The following is a 21,091-nucleotide window of genomic DNA, read 5'->3' on the forward strand; positions in this document are numbered from 1 at the left end:
GCCAAATTAATTTGCCAGATGCAGCTGAGAGACATGGTCAGCATGATGATGAGCAGACACATCCTGTCCCGACACTGCTGGGCAAACACAGAAAATGAAACAACAGCAGAATACAGAAAAAAAACAGAACAGAATCTGTTAGGGGGGGGTACTATGGATGGATGATGGGGTGGGGGGCTACTGTGGATGGATGGTGGGGGAGGTACTGTGGACGGATGGTGGGAGGGACTGGGGATGGATGGTTGGGGGGGTACTGTGGATGGATGATGGGTGCAAACTGCAAAGCCTGTCATCACAGACATGGGGAAGAAGATACGTTTAGGAGGTGAAAGGAAGAAGGGGGACAGGAATGTCAGAGCCCAATCTGACAATAATACCTGCCTGACTCATATTTACAATGGGGAGATGGATGGGTGGGGGGGTGTATATTGGAGTGGGGAGGGTGGGGAGTGTATATTCGGGTGGGGGGGTTGCATATCGTATATTGCAACCTCACAATTTGGAAAATTCACAAAAGTATTTGACAACATTGCTTTCAATGCGATTATCTTTGGGGGTATTCATCTGAATATATCTGATACCAACCTGTTCAAATAATCTGAAAATATGCAAAACACTATAAATGTATCATCTTTACATTCATGATATTCTATGTAAAAACCAACCAGACAAGCCAACAGGATAGAAATAATCACAGTGTTAGAATAAGAGAGGGGAGGGTGGAGAGAGAGAGAGAGAATAGAGGGGGTGGAGGAGAGAGAAGCAAAGGCAGAGCCAGAGCACAGCATTCCTCCCCTGTATAGCCAGGCTCTCAGGAAGAGAGGAGTGGGTCAGAGTTAAGCTCTAATCCAGATGTGTGTGGCTGGGTGGACCAGTGCAGGCGCAGCTAGGGTCCCACCTCTCTAAAACAGACCCAACTCTCCTCCATCACTCCTAACACAGACCTAGTGCTGCTTGGTTTACCTCAGAGCGTCACAACAAGACTAAACACAGACTGGATACCTCACTCCTCTACCGAACTGGTGTCTTATTGTCCTGGCTACTGTGAACACTGCTGTCAACCAACTTTTTCTTGGAGGAATTTCCAGGTAAGCAACATACAGTATTTGACAAGAGTTGAAGAATATCGCCACATAGTAAAGATCACATTGTTGTTGGTGCAAGAAGTTATTGCTGATGCACAAAATTCCTTTCTTAGGTGAATAATCAACTGATGCCAAGTCTGATTGAATTAATTTACCATACGTTATCAAAAGAGCAATTGCCTGAAGAATCTTTGATTTGTCAACATATAGGCTATTTAAACACACAGCATTTACCTATAAGAAACAGTCAATTCTAGTTGGAAACTAATTCAACACTTAAATCAAGACATACATTAATGTTATTTTTATATGGTTCCTGTCATTTTGGACTGATTGACCTGTGGTTAGGATATACATTACCGCAATTCATAGTGAAGCGCTTAATCACAATTCAGAGTAAAGACAGACATGTGGAAAAGGGGCTTTAGTCCAACATTTTACAGTCCGAGAGATTCATTTTATTATATCCCTAAAACGGAATATTTAAAATGGCATCTTCAATTTGCTTGAAATCTCAATAAAAAGTGTGAAGGTTCTTCATAACATACATTACGTCATATATGGGAAACATATGGGTGTCATATATGTGTTATTTTGACTCCCAGACAGCACATGTGATTTTGATCTGAATTAGATATATTATACATTACAGGCATGTGGTGCCTCAGCTCTGCCAGGTGATTTATGACTGGAGAGAAACTCCTCTCTAGTGTATAGCTGTGGGTTGTGTTAAACCCATCAATGTAAGGACCAACTGACTGGCAGTTACTTGTTATGAACTTTTGGTGGTACGTGACATGTCATCAGGTGTGCACCAAAGATTGGAGGGTGTTTTCAGTACTGTGGTATACATTTGTACATTTTCACACAATACGGTTTATACCCAGCAAAGCCTGCATGATCACCTACTGACAATGATATAAAAGCACAGCTAACAAACTTTTACAACTAGCAAACATGTAGCATAGACTGCTGTAACCACAAACCTCTCTCTATTTTCACTCCTGTCATCAGTGATTTGTGTGTGATGTGTTTTGGGTTGTAGTCTAAAAATAGAGAGATGATGATGAAGTCCAGTGATGAAGATGCGTCTAGCGACTTGCAGGCGCCAAGGCCCAGCGTGATGACTCCATCATGATTTATGGCAATGCCTGGATGGCTGACCATATGACATCTATCACAAGAGTCAAACATACCTTATCCGTGGCTTTCTCCAGCGCCGGACATTCCCACAGAGAACAAAAGACTGGTGGAAACTTTGTTCATGGAGTCATTGTAAACCTCCTGGTGTAGCGTTCCATTACACTACAGTGGGTTTTTATACGTTTAGAGTTTTAGATATTTAGTATCTTTTGACATCGAAGACTTCTGGTAGGAACCAAGTGTATTCTTATTGCATAACTGTAATAAATCGGATTACTTTTAAATGAATATGAAAGGTAGTCCTCATATGTCTGAGTATTATTCTGTGAATTATTATTTTATGTATGGTCTAATGATAAACATTATTCACACTACACATCGCAGATATGCTTGGCCTCTTAACTGAGCCAAGGTTAACTCAATCATTTAATGCTGACATTAATCGCTAGATACAGTGTTAGCTCTTTGTCTCTCAGCTTCTTAATAATTGCATAACGGTTATCTTGGACACATGTATCTTACTGAGTGTATAAAACATTAGGAATACCTTCCTAATATTGAGTTGTACCTCACCGTCTTCACAGAACAGCCTTAATTTGTCGAGGCATGGACTCTACAAGGTGTCGAAAGCGTTCCACAGGGATGCTGGCCCATGTTGACTCCAATGCTTCCCACAGTTGTGTCAAGTTGGCTGGATGACCTTTGGGTGGTGGACCATTCTTGATACACACGGAAAACTGTTGAGCATGAATAACCCAGCAGCGTTGCAGTTCTTGACACAAAACCAGTGCACCTGGCATCTACTACCATACCCCATTCAAAGGCACTTAAATCTTTTGTCTTGCCAATTCACCATCTGAATGGTACACATACAAAATTCATGTCTCAATTGTCTCAAGGCTTAAAAACCCTTCTTTAACCTGTCTCCTTCCCTTCATCTACACTAATTGAAGTGGATTTAAAAAGTGACATCAATAAGGGTGAATCCACTTAGCTTTCTACTGGATTCACCTGGTCTGTCTATGTCATAGAGCAGGTGTCTGTCTGGTCTGTCTATGTCAAAGAGCAGGTGTTTTGTAAACTCAGTGTACAGTATTCAGAGTGGTGATGCAAGGCTAGCTCCCTTGACTAGACCCATCGGATACGCTTATGGACCAACAGCATTCACATGATAATGGAGTCAGATTGTAGACTATATTATGGTCGTATTACTCGTACACTAACTCCTGTCATCCTCAGACAGAGTGTATTTTCACTCTCTTACAGGGTCCCTTTAGGCTGGGCTGGGCTGGGTTGGGCTGGCCTGGCCTGGCCTGGCCTGGCCTGGGCTGTCAGTATGTTATATTCTCACTCAGATGGGTATTTCAACATGCAGCTGGAGTCAGCAAAGGTGGTGGGGCAGGAAGAGGGGAGGGAGGGAGGAAACTGTCCAAAATTGGCACACTCATCATGGGTCATTATCATACCAACGACAGACATGATAAATCATGGCTCCCTCATAGACCCTCTGCACACACGGCATGACAAACAGCTTAGCCTCTAACCACCAAGGTCCGCACAAGGCAATGCACCAACAACACAAGAAACTGTAGCTTGTTTTATTTGCCCTCAAGGTGAATATTTTGCAGTTTGGGAGGTACTGTACTTGTCATCAACCTTTTGAAGGGGGATTTTGTAATTGAGCTCTCGAATGCGTAGGCCTGCTAGCACAGGCATGCAATAAGTATTTAATGCTTTGCATTTTCTAAGGAAGAATCTTATGGGTTTTTTCCCCTATGAATTCAGCAGCAGCTCTATGCATTTGGATATGAAACATCTAAAACAATATTCTAAAACTCATTCCCATAATTCTTAAACTCTTAACGTTAAAGGGTTCTTCGGATGTCTCGATAGGAGAACCCTTTGAAGACACCTTTTTGGTTGCAAGTAAAACCCTTTTGGTTTCAAGTAGAACCTTTTTGGGTTCCATTCTACCTGGCTGGAACCAAAAAGGATGCTCCTATGGGGACAGCCAAAGAACCCTTTTGGAACTCTTTTTTCTAAGAGTGAAGGACAACGTTACGAAAGCAAGAGATGCAGCAATGAATACAACCAAACACTGTAGCTAGGCCTACTTTCAACAGTTGAATACATCTCCAGCCCTGCTTTTGTAATGTTAGCATGTTGTACTACCACTGAAGAAGATTTTGATTTATTTGCACTATTACAGGAATTCTAGAGTTTGCAAATGTTCAATCACAATAACAATAGCTATACCCTTTACAAAGTGAAACTGCTGAAGCACACTAAACTTCCCTCCTGTGTCTTCATGTTGTCCCAGGTCGGATGATGGCGTGAGAGACCTGCCATGGCTGCTGAGGGTGTCACTGTCCTGGCTCCCTGGCTGAGACTGAGGGCAGTGCTGTTGTTGCTGGTGCTGCTCCTCTCCCCGCTGGCCCTGTGTGCCCCATGCCCCAGGGGCTGCAGCTGCCCCGGCATCAAGGAGGTACACTGCACCTTCCGCCACCTCACCTCTGCCCCACGTAACCTGCCCAAGGACACAGAGAGGGTTAACCTGGGGTAAGACTGCTCCTGTATTCCAAATACTGTATAAATGTTCTATTTAATGAGTGTGACGAGGTTGTGAGCTATAGTCATGTGATGTCAAAATGTAATGTTCTGGAGTGTGACGAGGTTGTGAGCTATAGTCATGTGATGTCTAAATGTAATGTTCTGGAGTGTGACAAGGTTGTGAGCTATAGTCATGTGATGTCAAAATGTAATGTTCTGGAGTGTGACGAGGTTGTGAGCTATAGTCATGTGATGTCTAAATGTAATGTTCTGGAGTGTGACAAGGTTGTGAGCTATAGTCATGTGATGTCTAAATGTAATGTTCTGGAGTGTGACAAGGTTGTGAGCTATAGTCATGTGATGTCTAAATGTAATGTTCTGGAGTGTGACAAGGTTGTGAGCTATAGTCATGTGATGTCTAAATGTAATGTTCTGGAGTGTGACAAGGTTGTGAGCTATAGTCATGTGACAATGTCTAAATGTAATGTTCTGGAGTGTGACAAGGTTGTGAGCTATAGTCATGTGACAATGTCTAAATGTAATGTTCTGGAGTGTGACAAGGTTGTGAGCTATAGTCATGTGATGTCAAAATGTCATGCTCTGGAGTGTTTGCAAAATGTCATGTTCTGGTTTCCTTGTATGGACAGCTGGCGTCAGGTCCTGCCACAACATTCCCATGGGGTTTAGGTACGGACTTTGTCTAGGCCATTCTGAAATGCGGAATTTCTTCTTCTGCAGCCATTCTTTTGTAGATCTGCGTGTAAGTTTAGGAACATTGTCTTGCTGCATGACTAACTTTCGGTTCAGCTTCAGCACGAGAACGGATAGCCTGACATTCTCCTCTAGAATCTTCTGATACAATGCAGAATTCATGGTTGTGTCAATGATAGGTCCAGGTCCTGAGACAGCAAAGCATCCCCAAACTATCACACTCCCACCACCATTCTTGACGGTTGGGATGAGGTTCTTCTGTTTGAACGCAGTGTTTGGTTTTCGAAAAAAACATAACATTTCTAATTGAGGCCAAAAGTTATACGTTTGACTCGTCTGTCCAGAGAGCACGCCATTAAATAGAGTTAATGAGGATATCTGCGCCTTTGTAGCCTGAATGGAGAATGTTTAATGGACAAAGCGGTCCACAGGGAAACAAGTGTATACCTTCCCAAAGATTGTCTATTATATTGTCAAGACAGTCAAGTGACCGCTCTAACAATGGTAATACTGAAAGATGGAAGGCGGGAGGGAGGCAGCAAAATCAGGTGGGACCATTTTAGGCAATAAGAGGGAAGATATGCGTGTGAACATTATAGTGTCTGTGACAGCATGGGCAGCGCTACTGAGTCTATCTCCATGTTAATGTAGTCCATTTTTCTTCTTCTTCATTGGCTGTTTGCTCCCAACTCAGATGAATCCCCACCCAAGTGACTACTTTAAAATGGAGGAAGCCCCCAATGGCAGTGTCCATGCTAAAACAGATAATATCCATGATGAGTCCTCTATCTCTGACAACAGGCACAACTCCAATATAAAGTTATTTTTTTTAAGTTGCCGAAATGTCACGTGAGTCCACTTATATCAACACGTTCATAGCCATTGTTCCCGAGTGGTTTAGTGGTCTAAGACACCGCATCTCAGTGCAAGAGGTGTCACTGCAGTACCTGGTTTGAATCCAAGCTCCATCACATCTGGCTGTGATTGGGAGGCACATAGGGTGGTGCACAATTGGCCCAGAATTGTCTGGGTTTAGCCCGGGTAAGCCGTCATTGTAAATAAGAATTTGTTCTTAACTAACTTGCCTATTTAAATAAAAACATAACAGCCTAACCATGATGAAACTTCTATTCTATCAATTACGCCTCACGTAGCAAATTAACAATATGTTAACAAAAGTCAAAACTCTCTCATTGACCTCCATAAAGAAATTGTTCACTTTGTGGACTTACTTTCGTGGACCGCAATGCATATGTAGAAGCACCGTGGCTAGGAAAAACTCTAGAGATGAACCAGGCTCTGCAGGGTGGCCAGTTCTCTTCTGGTTGTGCCGGGTGGGGATTATAAGAGTATATGGCCATTAAGGCCAGATTGTTCTTCAAGATGTTCAAACATTCGTAGATGACTAGCAGTGTCAAATAATAATCACAGTGGTTGTAGAGGGTGCAACAAACAGGTCAGTACCTCAGGAATAAATGTCAGGTGGCTTTTCATAGCCGAGCATTCAGAGGTCGAGACAGCAGGTACCCTTTTAATGATCATGCTGTTCAATCAGCTTCTTGATATGCCACACTTGTCAGGTGGATGGATTATCTTGGCAATGGAGAAATACTCACTAACAGGGATGTAAACAAATTTGTGCCCAAAATTTGTGAGAAATATCTATTATTTCAGCTCATGAAAGATGGGACCAACACTTTACATGTTGTGTTTCTATTTTTGTTCAGTGTAAGCAGACTGTTGGGTCCTCTATCTTAATAATATCCAATATAATAGGCCAACATGTTCTGGTTACACTTTATTTGACAGCCCAGTATAACATGGTAGCCTATTTACAAGAAACTATGTGGTGCTCTGGGTTATGGGAATTCAACCGTTTTTAAAGAACGCCCTGTACTTGCACCCAACAATCTACGGTACATGTGGGGGGTTGGAATGGCTCACACTGGTGTAACATATTTTAAGCAACTTTCCCTGCCAAAGGATTGCTTGATCTGTTCCATGTCTTTGAGGATTTCTCAGGATGATTGGCTCTTTACTTGTTTATATTTCACACAGGCAGGCAGCTCCTGCAACATTCTCATGTTGTCCCTCCCTCTCTATGTCTCTCTGTGTAGCTATAACAGCCTCCAGGCAGTGGGGGGGTCAGAGTTCACACAACTCCGCCAGCTGGAGATGCTTATGCTCCATGGGAATGATATCACGACCGTGTCTCCAGGAGCGTTTTACAGCCTGCGCTCTCTGCAGGTGAGTTTCCCCGACAGACAGGCTGGCACCAGGGGAGTCTGTCGTCTCATTCAAGACCAGAAAGATAACCTACATAGATGCATAACAGTCAGGGGATTGTGTCTCACTATTAAATATTCAGTCACTTGTCTACAGGCAATCATATTGTAAAACATTTAAATGTTACATTTTTTTAACCAATTTCTCTTTCTTGACAGATTCTGAAGCTGAGCTACAACAAGCTGGAGGCCATCACCCCTGGTATGTTTGAGGGCTTGGTCAGCCTGGTGCGACTCCACCTGGACCGCAACAACATAGACTTCATCGAGCCGTACACCTTCAGTGGGCTAACATCATTAAAACTCCTACAGCTAGAGGGCAACAAGCTGAGGGACCTCCACCCACACAGCTTCATCACCCTCTCTCTCCTGGGGAACTTCTGGAGCTCTGGGCTGCGTCACCTCCACCTGTCGGACAACCAGCTGCACTACCTCCAGCCTGGGACCCTGACGCCCCTCAGCAAGCTGGAGCTGCTCTCCCTGCATGGCAACCCTTGGACCTGTGACTGCCATCTCCAGTGGCTGCTAGAGTGGAACAACAAACATGAGGGTGAGGCCTCTCTCTCTCTCTCTTTCTCTCTCTCTCCAGTCTCTATCTATCTCTTTGTCTCTCTGACCTCTCTCGCTCTCTCTCTCCCGTCTATCTGTCTCTCTCTTTCTGTCTTTGCCCTCTCTCTCTTTCTGTCTCTCCTGTCTCTCTCCTGTCTCTGTCTCTTTCTCTTTCTGTCTCTCTGCCCTATCTCTCTCTCCCATCTCTCCCTCTCCCTCTCTCTTTAGTTGTTTGTGCTGTATATTTCTCCAGTGTCTGCCATACACTCCAACACTTAAATATTTGTCATTCACTTCACAACAATGATTGGGCCCATGTGTATAATACATCAATGTGAGTGTTTATGTGCTGTTTCCTCTGACCCAGTTGGACTGCTAATATTTATAAATAGTTGCATGACTCGATCATTAAGCAATGCTCTAATTAGCGTGCAGTAATCTGTAACTTTCTCTGAACCAACTTTAAGGTAAACAAACTGAAAAATGACAATTCTGCTCTCTTTCTTTCTTTCTTTCTCTCTCTCTCTCTCTATGTCTGTCTGTCTCTCTCTCTCTATCTTTCTCTCTCACGCTCTATCTTTTTCTGTCTGTCTGTCTGTCTCTCCTTCTCTCCTTCTGTCTGTCTGTCTCTGTCTGTCTGTCTGTCTGTCTGTCTGTCTGTCTGTCTGTCTGTCTGTCTGTCTGTCTGTCTGTCTGTCTGTCTGTCTGTCTGTCTGTCTGTCTGTCTGTCTGTCTGTCTGTCTGTCTGTCTGTCTGTCTCTCTCTCTCTCTGTCTGTCTCTCTCTCTCTCTCTCTGTCTCTCTCTGTCAGGAGTGATTAAGTGTAAGAAGGAGCGGGACGCTGCCTCTGGTGAGAGCTGTGCTGTCTGCTCCTCACCTCAGTCCTTAAATGGCAGCCAGGTCCTGGGACTGTCTGCTGGCCAGCTGGCCTGTGAGCGGCCCTCTCTGGTGTCCCATCTGAAGCAGTGGGACAGCCCCAGCTGGGACGACGCGGACTCAGAGCCCGACCTGCCCTACACCAGGGACCTGGAACGTCCCCTGGGCCACCTCACCTTTGTCCTGACCGACAACCACGGGAACAAAGCACACGTGGCCTGCGATGTCCGGCGGCCCAGCGAGAGCTCCTCCATGACATGGGAGAACCTGCGGACGTCCGGGGAGGTGGCGGTCAACGTGAGCCTGGTCAGCCTGCTGGAGTGTGAGATCGACCGGGACGCTCTGCAGAACCTCTGGAGGCTGGTGGCCTACTACTACGAGAGCCCTGCCCTCTTGGAGAGGGGAATGAGGAGGGAGAACACCAGCAGAGTCACGTTTCAGTACTCCCAGGGACACAACGAGGAATCCCCTTACTTTACAGATCTCAAAGGACACTTAATGGCTGAACCGACGTGGCTCCTCCAACCAAGGGTCACCCTGCAGCTGAACAGACGGCAAACCACCACGAAAAAACTGGTGCTGGACTTTACCACGTTCATCTCCAAGCACATCAGTGGTAGGGGAGAGCAGGAGGATGTGACTTCCTCCTGGGCCCTAATACAGAGAGGAAGCCCTGGGAGAGTTCAATCTGTGCTGGAGGGCTCTGAGGTCAGTCTGGGGTGTACAGTTATCAGTTCAGGGTCACAGTCTGTGGAGTGGATGCTCCCAGATCTATCTATCCTGGAAGAATCTAATTTCCGGCTGGTGTCTGAGGGAGGCAGACTGGTCATTGGAAATGCTAGTGTGTCTGACTCTGGGCTGTATCACTGTCTAGTCCGCACAGAGACTGATGTGGACATGGTGCCTGTGAGGTTGACAGTGAAAGAACGCCTGCTCAGTCCGAACACTCTAAATGGGAAGAAGATGGAAGTGGAGAGTGGGGAGTCCCTCTCACTCCCCTGCTATGTGAACTCAGCACAGCCTAGCGAGACACGCTGGTACCTCCCTAAAAATCAGATCCTACAACCGTCGCAACCGAAGGGGAGGGTCTACGTCAATCAAAATGGATCCCTGGTGATCAAAAAGACAACTCATGAGGACGCTGGGGAGTACAGCTGTTTGGCTGCTAACCTCTATGGAGTAGACATGTTGGCTCATCTCGTGGTCGTCACAGGGGAGAAAGACTCGGATGCAAAAGAAGAGTTTGAGAAAGAATCACCTGGTGTTGAAACAGCCAGAGGAGAATCACCTTTGTTTGGGAGTAAGGAGGATGAAGGTGAGGGGTCAGGGTTCCAGGAGATAAAAGGCCCCCATGCTACACAGTCTCCTAAGAGGGTGGGTGGACAACAGAGGTACCCTGGAGGGTTTTTACGCCCTGGTATGAAAGGGAAGAGGATCAAGGATAACAAGAGGAAACCTAATAAGTCTGTCAAGGAGCTCGACCCCAACCGCTGGGCTGAGATCCTAGCCAAAGCTAACGCTAAACCTCCGACACTACCGCCTACAAGACCACCACCAACTACACCAACAACAAAAACAGCAACGACAATGACAGCCAAAACCACTACTACTACTCCTAAACCCACTACTACTACTACCACTACTACTCCTAAACCCACTACTTCTACTACTACCACTACTACTCCTAAACCCACTACTTCTACTACTACCACTACTACTCCTAAACCCACTACTACTACTACTACTACTACTCCTAAACCCACTACTACTACCACTACTACTACTCCTAAACCCACTACTACCACTGCTACTACTCCTAAATCCACTACTACCACTGCTACTCCTAAACCCACTACTACTACCACTACGACTACTCCTAAACCCACTACTACTCCTACTACCACTACCACGAGAAAAACTACAACAACTACGACTACAACAACAACTACTACTACTGCTCCTCCTTCAACTACCAGAACAACCACAACTAAAAAGCCCACCAAGAGCCATTCTAAAACAAGTCACCACACAGAAACAGAAGGTGAATTGGACTTTTCCGAAAAGCAACCTGAACCTTTACGTCCTCCACCTAGAAAACATGTGACACAGGCCCCAAGAGGGAAAGCATTACTTGTGGACCGTGGTAGAGGTAGAGGAGGTCCAAACCCAGATTCAGACTCAGTCATAAACCTGTCTGTTACAGAAGCTCCTCAATCCGTCACACAACCAATGCAGCTAGAAGACAAGCATGTGGGGAGGGAGAGAGAGAGAGTGAACCAGAAGAACAATCCTGTTTGGACAAACAGACGAAGACCCCCTTACAGACGGGGCAGACCCCCACAGAGACGGGTTCGACCTCAGAAACCCTCCCTCCCCTCATCACACAAACCACAGACGACACTCCCTCAACCCACAACAACAGTGGAAAAACAAGAATCTACTGCATCGCAAAACGACAATTCTAAAATGGAGGACAATATTACAGAACACATACCCACTATTTCAACACATGATGACAATGAGCCTGTTGACCCGATCATTAAGCCCAACACTGCTACAGACAAATCAGATAGCATTGACATAAAATCATTAACACCAGAGGTGAAAGACCCTAGTTTAGTTAACCCATCAAACAGGGAGCATGTGCCTGCACCAGAGACAATCACCTCAGCAGAAAATCTACCTCCCCCAACTGAGGTGCCTCGACAGGAGAGGACATGGGAGAACTTAAATAAACAGGATGTTATTAGACAGACTACCCAAAACAGGCAAACATCCCCAAAGATAACAACAACAACAAAGCCCACTCATATTAATTATGACATTCATTTAAAACCTAATTTGTCACATGATACGGTTGCTATGGCAACACCCGTCCTGACTAAATTTGACGTTTCAGATAAAGGAGCTGCAAAGCCAGAAACCCCTTTAACTAAAGTACATTTTCTAAATCCAACTCCTAAAAAATCACAAGATAAGACACAAACACATTTGAGAACCGTTGCAAAAGACAGTGCTGCTCGGGAGGACATTCTGAGGAACACACACAGAAACTCGTATAAAAAGGAGGAGGATCACTCTCAAATGAAACCTGACAGTCCCAGTCTCCCCATCCACCCCTGGATCTACCAACAGAACGTCCAAATGAGAGTTCAAACCACCCCTCCACCCCGCGCTCCCACCCCCTATTGGCCTTATAGCCGCTTCCCAGTGTGGCCCTCAGGTCATGGTTCAGGGCCACATCCTGCCTTTACGGAGAGGCCCATGCTTTTCCCCCACCCAGGGGGCCGGGGCGTTGGGGTCACCAATCGACCAGAAATCACAGCTGAGACTGTCAGGCCCACAGCGTTCATCTCTGCTTCACCGGGCAGTGGCATGGCAGCCTCACTGACCTCCCACCCACCCCACAGGGGCCCAGGCCCAGCCAGCAGGACCCGACAGCAGGACCTCTTAATGCTCTCCAAGCTCAGAAACAGATACAGACAGGCTCAGCTGGACCGTATTTTACAGCTAGGGAAGAGAGTGACAACTAAGCCCAAGATCAGTCACCCTAAACCTAGACCTCACTACCAGCCTCCCACTCCATCATACAACTACTGGCCTGTGCCCCCCACCACCTCCCTCCCCGTGCCCACCAACAGGCCCTACTCCACAGCCAGTGTCCTGTACGGCAGCCGCTGGCACTACAGCCACTGGGGCCCGAGGAGGCTGAGCACGGCCCTGCCATTCCCCAACCTGATGGGTAGTGGGGTGAAGCCTAGGATCAGCTCTGTGAACACAGTCAGTGTGTCTGCCTTGGCTGAGGGCGATGTGCTGCTGCCCTGTGAAGCATCAGGAGACCCACAGCCAGCGCTCTCCTGGACTAAAGTCTCCACAGGTATTTAAACACTTTTATTGTGAAAGACTTTGTAGGGTAGAAACAATTATTGCCTCTCTGCAGTGAATTACAGTATAGTTTCTCTGTAATGCATGGCATAAATATTTTGACTTCAGGCTCTTGTGAGCTTACCATGGTAAAGAATAATATCCAACAGAAATACTATATTTTACAAGCTTGTTAACATTCAAGGAGTAGCAGAAATAATATATGCATAGGCTAATTAAGGCTGCAAAGGATTAGACAGACCTACAGACCTATATCTACCCTACCCTGCCTTTCTAAGGTCTTCCAAAGCCAAGTTAACAAACAGATCACCGACCATTTCGAATCCCACCGTACCTTCTCCGCTATGCAATCTGGTTTCTGAGCTAGTCATGGGTGCACCTCAGCCACGCTCAAGGTCCTAAACGATATCATAACCGCCATCGATAAGAGACAATACTGTGCAGCTGTATTCATCGAGCTGGCCAAGGCTTTCGACTCGGTCAATCACCACATTCTTATCGGCAGACTCAACAGCCGTGGTTTCTCAAATGACTGCCTCGCCTGGTTCACCAATTACTTCTCAGACAGAGTTCAGTGTGTCAAATCGGAGGGCCTGTTGTCCGGACCTCTGGCAGTTTCTATGGGGGTGCCACAGGGTTCAATCCTCGGGCCGACTCTCTTCATCATCAATGATGTCGCTCTTGCTGCTGGTGATTCTCTGATCCACCTCTATGCAGACGACACTATTCTGTATTCTTCTGGCCCCTCTTTGGACACTGTGTTAACTAACCTCCAGACGAGCTTCAATGCCATACAACTCTCGTTCCGTGGCCTCCAACTGCTCTTAAATGCAAGTAAAAACTAAATGCATGCTCTTCAACAGATCGCTACCCACACCTGCCCGCCCGTCCAGCATCACTACTCTGGACGGTTCTGACTTAGAATATGTGGACAACTACAAATACCTAGGTGTCTGGTTAGACTGTAAACTCTCCTTCCAGACTCACATTAAGCATCTCCAATCCAAAATTAAATCTAGAATTGGCTTCCTATTTCGCAACAAAGCATCCTTCACTCATGCTGCCAAACATACCCTCGTAAAACGGACTATCCTACCGATCCTTGACTTCGGCAATGTCATTTACAAAATAGCCTCCAACACTCTACTCAGAAAATTGGATGCAGTCTATCACAGTGCCATCCGTTTTGTCACCAAAGCCCCATATACTACCCACCACTGCGACCTGTATGCTTTCGTTGGCTGGCCCTCGCTTCATATTAGTCACTGGCTCCAGGTCATCTATAAGTCTTTGCTAGTTAAAGCCCCGCCTTATCTCAGCACATTGGTCACCATAGCAGCACCCACCCGTAGTGCACGCTCTAGCAGGTATATTTCACTGGTCACCCCCAAAGCCAATTCCTCCTTTGGCCGCCTTTCCTTCCAGTTCTCTGCTGCCAATGACTGGAACGAACTGCAAAAATCACTGAAGCTGGAGACTCAAATTTCCCTCACTAACTTTAAGCACCAGCTGTCAGAGCAGCTCAAGGATCACTGCACCTGTACATAGCCCATCTGTAAATAGCCCATCCAACTACCCCATCCCCATACTGTTATTTATTTTATTTATTTTGCTCCTTTGCACCCCAGTATCTCTACTTGCACACTCATCTTCTGCACATCTATCACTCCAGTGTTTAATTGCTATATTGTAATTATTTCGCCACTATGACCTATTTATTGCCTTTCCTCCCTTATCCTACCTCATTTGCACACACTGTATGTAGACTTTTTCTATTGTATTATTGACTGTATGTTTGTTTATTCCATCTGTAACTCTGTGTTGTTGTTTGTGTCGCACTGCTTTGCTTCATCTTGGCCAGGTCGCAGTTGTAAATGAGAACTTGTTCTCAGCTAGCCTACCTGGTAAAATAAAGGTGAAATAAAAATAAAATAAAGACATTTGTAAAATATATTAACAAAATGGCACCACCTAAGTGTGCTCAACTCATGCTGTAATATTTGACAGAGAGACCCTTGACAAAAACTCCAAAATAATTCACTGCATTAACATTAGGACGCAAGCCTAATCCAGAGTACCAATGATGAGCTTCTCTCTCCTTTCAACAACAGGTGCAACCGTCCAAGCCAACACAAAACACGGACAGAGATTTGAAGTTGTAAAGAACGGCACCTTTGTGATTAAAAACGTTCAGCTACAGGACAGAGGCCAGTACCTCTGCACAGCACAGAACACATTTGGCTCGGACCGAATGGTCATTACCCTGGCTGTGCTGACCCAGCCTCCCAAAATCATAGGTCCCCACTCCAGAGAGGTCCCAGTGTATTTGGGGAAGGCTATAAGCTTAGACTGTGTAGCCTCTGGCAAGCCCCAGGCTCAGATCTCCTGGATTCTTCCAGACAGGACCTTTGTGCGTGATGTGGGAGCTTTTGACAGGTCAGCCTCTCTGCTGGCTAACGGCACCCTGAGGATCCAATCAGCTAACTTCTCCAGTAAAGGCGACTATAGGTGTATCGCTAGCAATGCGGCCGGGGCTGACACAGTGACTTTTCACATCCACGTGGCAGCGCTACCGCCCACCATCAACGAGGAGGCCTCGGAGAGCATCGTCATCCAGGAAGGGAGAAGTGTGTACGTCCACTGCACTGCCAAGGGAGAGCCTGCGCCCGTGCTAAAGTGGACCCTCCCTGCAGGGGTACATGTCAAACCCTCTCAGTTCCTCGGCAGGAGACTGTTTGTCTTCCCCAATGGGACGCTGTACATCAAGAACATCTCTCCGGAAGACTCTGGGAGGTATGAGTGCTCTGTGACCAACGCAGTGGGCGCGGCCAGGAGAGTTCTGTACCTGAAGACCAGGCAGGAGGTCCCCAGCCTGCGACTGTCACACCACCCCTCCCAACAGCACAGAGTCACAGCCATGTATGGCTCCACTGTATACCTGCACTGTCCAGAGTCCACTGGCTCTCCCCGTGGCACTCTGTGGCAGCTACCGTCCAAAACATTGCTGGAACATCGCTACAGGTAACTCCACCATGCTAGTAATCAAACCTTCTATAGGAGTTTTCCTATAAAAATAATACATTGTGCTGATATTGATTAGGTATCAGAGATCTGAAGAATAGCTATAATTATTCATTAAGCTAAATTATTTCACAAGACCTTTAGAAGTCCTTATTTCCATTCGTTTTATCGGTTGAGATTCTGTACTATCATTCTAATCGCTTTCCCTTCAGTGACCTTATAAAGAACTTCTCAACTCTATTACAGCCCTCAATTTCAGGGAGGTTTAATCAAATGCAATTATTTTTTTCAAACACAATTAGTGTAATTCAAAACAAGCTATCTGCTGGAGCCTGACCAAGGTCAACCTGCCTGTGATCTCAGGGTCAGAAACGCTGATGGGTCCCACTGTCAGAGACTACATTCTTAAAAATTAAAAACAAGGTTCTTCAGAGCAATGCCATAGGGGAACCATTTTAGGTTCTCTGAAGAACCTTAAATGGGATGGTTCTTTGAAGAATTACACACACTCAGCACCTTATTTTATGCAAATAAGGTGTTGAGCATTATTTTCATATTTCCCAGGGTGCTTTTAGAGTGAATTTTAGTTACCAGTACCACCCATGACTGTGCTTGATAGTGAAAGAGAAATGGTTGCTGCATTCATTCATTTTCAGGCCTATGGCCTTCACCAAGTGAGATCCTAAGGGAATGAGTTATCATTAAAATTCAATGATTTAAGACAATACAATACCTAATTATAATAATTTCATAAAGCCAAATTTTTAGGTCCGTTTTACTCTAATACAATGGCCTTTCATAGTTTACAGGCCATATCAGGCATACCAGTCACATTATTCTGGCTTGCAAAGTGATGTGCAATTCCTATTGGAAGCCACCCAGAGTGGGGATAGCCAACATCTAAACTGGAACAACCATTTTAATAACGGGTGCAATAAGTCCAAGTAACAGATTTGATTAGTTTAGAAAAATTATGTTATTTATATTTGAGTAGCATAATATTGTACATGAAAAAACATACAATCAAGAAACATGCAAAAACATAGATATAAACCAAAAATCAACCTGCTATAGAGCATGCTGGGAAATATGGTAATGATAGGCGTGGTTTTGGTTCAACTCTGGTTATTAACACCAACACGGGGGTTCTTTTACATCACTGATTGTTAATTTAACTCTTGAATCAATACTGGAAATGTTACACTGAAATATCAACACTAGTTAACACTGGCCAATTTGCTGTGTGCTATTAAATGGACATGCTTCCATCTAAATAACCTTTTAGAATTTTAGATGCCACTTCAAGAACCCCACACTGAACTCAAAGGTTCTTTATCGGGCAAGAGTTCTCCAAGGAACCTTAAGAGTTGAGGAAGAACCTTTAAAAAATAACCTTTATTTCAGTGTAAAAATATCCTTACGGTCAATTTGCAGGGTGTCTGTCGAGTACACCCAATTTAATTCCTGCTCAACATGGTTCCCAAACAGTGGAACACTAGTGGCACAGAATTCAGTAAGACAAGAGAAGCAGGAAATGGGAGAAGCACCATTGTACAAATACAAAGTATCTACTGTGCAGTTACATTATGTAATTACACTTTAATTGAAAATCCAGTGTAACTAAATGGTGTAAATTATTGCACATAATTTGATTAGAATGTATCTTACAACATAATACATTTTAAAATGTCACTAAAATCATATTATATTTGTGATTAAAAACCAGGGGTTGGAACCAAAATTATTTTCTAATTGTTTCGTTCTGAACAGAACCATAATTTTTTTTGTTATGTTCCACTGTTCTGAGCAGCAAAATAAAGTTCTGAACCGGTTAGAACCCCCCAAAAAGTACCGGTTCATATCATTCCTTTTTGTTCCTTTTCAAACCTCTTACATATATATATATATAAACATAAACATTTCTGTTGCATCTCACACCCAACACTGTGACTGGCAGCACAGTGTGTGTTTGTCTTTCATTATGATTAAACCATGCTGTTATGACAAAATGCAATTTGCTCTTAATGACTTCACTATACAGATTAAACCACTTACCCACTACACAGCAAACTCCTCTATCCTCCCTGATTGGTGAAGTAATTTAATGTTGAGCTAAATGTAAAATATATATATATATATTTTTTTTTACATACAGATTTTGCTCAAATTTAAATTACTACACCAATCAGGGAGGATTAGAGGAGTTTGCTGTGTAGTGGTTAAGTGGTTTAATCTGTATAGTGAAGTCATTAAGAGCAAATTGCATTTTGTCATAACAGCATGGTTTAATCATAATGAAAGACAAACACACACTGTGCTGCCAGTCACAGTGTAGGGTGTGAGATGCAACAGAAATGTTTATGGTTAGGAGAGAGGATGGAGGAAGCTTGCCTTGAAGCACTTTGTTGTGATTTTTGTGGGACTGGAAAAAATTGCCAGTAACATAAAATAATGTTATTAACTGGTTCCCATGCTTCTAAAATAACAGTTATGTTCCGGAACAGTATAGATCACTTTTGTTTTCGGTTCGGGTTCTGTTCTTCAAGTAATTGTTATTTTCTGGTTTTCGGTTCTGTACTCTGAACCGGTTCCAACCCTTGTTATAAACACTAATATTGTGTGTCTATTTCTTTCATAATCAGCCCTGAGAGACCTGTCACCGTGTTCTCCAATGGGACCTTACGGATCCTGCAGCTGACTGAAAAAGACGGAGGTAGCTACCTGTGTATGTTCCAGAGGCCCAACGGTGAGGACATGGAGCTATTCCAGGTGCAGGTGCTCATGATGCCACCTAAGATCGAACATCTGGCCACAGCTCAGAAGAGGGTGACCTCCGGGGAGAACTTCCAGGTGGACTGTGTTGCCTCAGGCCTCCCTGACCCAGAGGTGTCCTGGAGCCTCCCTGATGGAACCATGATCAACAACGCCCTACAGTCGGACGACAGCGGCACCCGTTCTCGCCGCTATGTCATCTTTGGGAATGGAACACTGTTGCTGCAGCAGATGGGAAAGAAGGATGAGGGGGACTATACATGCCATGCTAAGAATGAACTGGGGGAGGATGAGATGAAGGTGAGCATCAAAGTAGGCCCTGACTTTCCCCGAATCACATCCAAGGCTCAGTTGTTGCTCACGGCCCGACTAGGAGAGTCTGCCTATATGACGTGTCAGGCGACTGGGGAGCCTCCACCAACCATTGTGTGGCTCTCCCCAAGCAATGACATCATCACATCCTCTTCAACCAAATACCAAATCTTAGATGATGGGACTTTGGTGATAAAGAAGGTGACTTTGGCCGACCAAGGGAAGTATGCTTGTGTGGCAAGGAGTTCTGCTGGGGATGACATCAAGAACATTAAGATACAAGTAGAACCAAGAGAGCCACACATCAATGAACAAGGTGGAAGAAGCAGTATGAAAGTGTTGGCAGTATCTTATCAGACAACACTGCTCGACTGCAGAGTGGAGGGCAAGCCTGAGCCACGCGTTTCCTGGGCCGCACCCTACGGCCTCTCTCTGCCAACACCTTACCTGGGAGGACGCTTTCAAGTCCACAAGAATGGGAGTCTAGAGCTACGTGGAGTAAGGAAGACAGACGAGGGTCAGTATGTGTGTTTGGCCAAAAATCACTTGGGAGAAGCAAGCCTGGCAATTGAGCTTGAAGTGGCATCCATAGCAGAGAAGCCAAGCTTCGCCATGCCGAACATTGAGATTTTACCAATAAAACAAGATGGAAGTGATGTCACTCTGGAGTGTCCTGCCCGCGGTAAGCCAAACCCAGAGTTTGTTTGGATCCTGCCAAATGGCACAGCGCTGATGCCAGGCACTAGACATCAACACTTCACTCACTATAGAGGAAACGGGACGTTGCGCATCGCCCAGCCAGTGACGGCTGACAAAGGGGTTTACCGTTGTCTGGCGAAAAACGTGGCTGGGACTGCAGAGAAGCGATACGCTCTAGAACCAGGAAGAAAGCCTGTGATTCGAGGCACAACAGGGATCATGAAGATCACGTTTGGCCAAGTTCTGAACCTGCCGTGCTCTGTGGATGGCTGGCCACAGGCCTCAATCACATGGACCCTACCAAACGGCCTGGTCCTGGACAAGCCCCAGGTTATTGGGAGAATTACATTTTTATCAAACGGCACGCTTCAACTCAAAGAGGTCGCCACATTTGACAGGGGAACCTACGTCTGCAAGGCCACCAACACATTTGGGTCATCTGCGTTGTCATACCCAGTTGCAGTTATGGTGTATCCTCCAAGTATCACAAACGCACCCCCTTCCATCACTAGAGTCCACAGAGGTTCATCAGTAACACTTAGCTGCATCGCTGCAGGCATACCAAAGCCTGAAATAACATGGACTCTACCTGGAAGAACCACACTTGTTCCCAACAACCGTTTCACGGCACAGGGAGGAATTCACATGACAGTTGAGGGCAGCTTGGTCATACAAGACCCAGTGCTTATGAACTCAGGGATTTACAAATGCAATGCAAAAAATGCTCTAGGAAGTGACTTCAAAGCAACATATCTTCAGGTGATCTGAGCCACAACCAAACAGAAGTGCCTAATCTAATCTGACAATTACACTTGAATGTAAAACCTAATCCTCTAGAATACCATATGTACAGTGTAATTATGTAACCTTACCATTAATGTGCATATTATAAGAGGTAAAATAGTGTGAACTCTAATATCACTTACAAGGAAAGGAGAAAAAGGTCTGCTATAATTGTTGGCAGAAATATAAGCATATAAAAACTTGACAGATGTGACTTAGGGAATGCTCTCTTTTCTTTGAATTTATAAATATTCCTGTATGTAAATATCTAAGTGTACTGTGTTGACTGAACTCACATTGTTGGTTTATCTATATGCCTTTTTTACCAAGATACAGCTTGCAGGTGCCTAGTGTTACTTCTGACAATAGAAAAAATAAAAGTGTATCACTTACACAGGAATCTATCTGTTTGTACGCCCTC

The 21,091-nt window shown here is 45.0% G+C and overlaps 1 protein-coding gene across 1 annotated transcript; it reads left to right on the forward strand.

The window, feature by feature from the left end:
• Positions 1–811: 811 nt before the first annotated feature.
• Positions 812–21,074, forward strand: LOC139581507 (matrix-remodeling-associated protein 5). The gene is made up of 7 exons (XM_071411336.1): positions 812–1,088; positions 4,549–4,787; positions 7,607–7,736; positions 7,934–8,324; positions 9,134–13,075; positions 15,195–16,104; positions 18,747–21,074. Exons 2-7 carry the CDS (start codon positions 4,576–4,578, stop codon positions 20,653–20,655), a joined length of 7,494 nt encoding a protein of 2,497 aa, XP_071267437.1. The 5' UTR covers positions 812–1,088; positions 4,549–4,575; the 3' UTR covers positions 20,656–21,074.
• The last annotated feature ends 17 nt before the right edge of the window (positions 21,075–21,091 follow it).

This window comes from Salvelinus alpinus, chromosome 7 (assembly GCF_045679555.1).
Source record: "Salvelinus alpinus chromosome 7, SLU_Salpinus.1, whole genome shotgun sequence".
Classification (NCBI taxonomy): domain Eukaryota; kingdom Metazoa; phylum Chordata; class Actinopteri; order Salmoniformes; family Salmonidae; genus Salvelinus; species Salvelinus alpinus.

What these genes read in the sequence shown, in the direction of transcription:
- LOC139581507 (XM_071411336.1), top strand. Translation starts at nt 4,576, where the DNA reads ATGGCTGCTGAGGGTGTCACTGTCCTGGCTCCCTGGCTGAGACTGAGG. An exon ending in ACAGAGAGGGTTAACCTGGG is followed by an intron (nt 4,788 to 7,606) that starts GTAAGACTGCTC and finishes CTCTCTGTGTAG; the next exon opens with CTATAACAGCCTCCAGGCAG. An exon ending in CTGGACTAAAGTCTCCACAG is followed by an intron (nt 13,076 to 15,194) that starts GTATTTAAACAC and finishes TTTCAACAACAG; the next exon opens with GTGCAACCGTCCAAGCCAAC.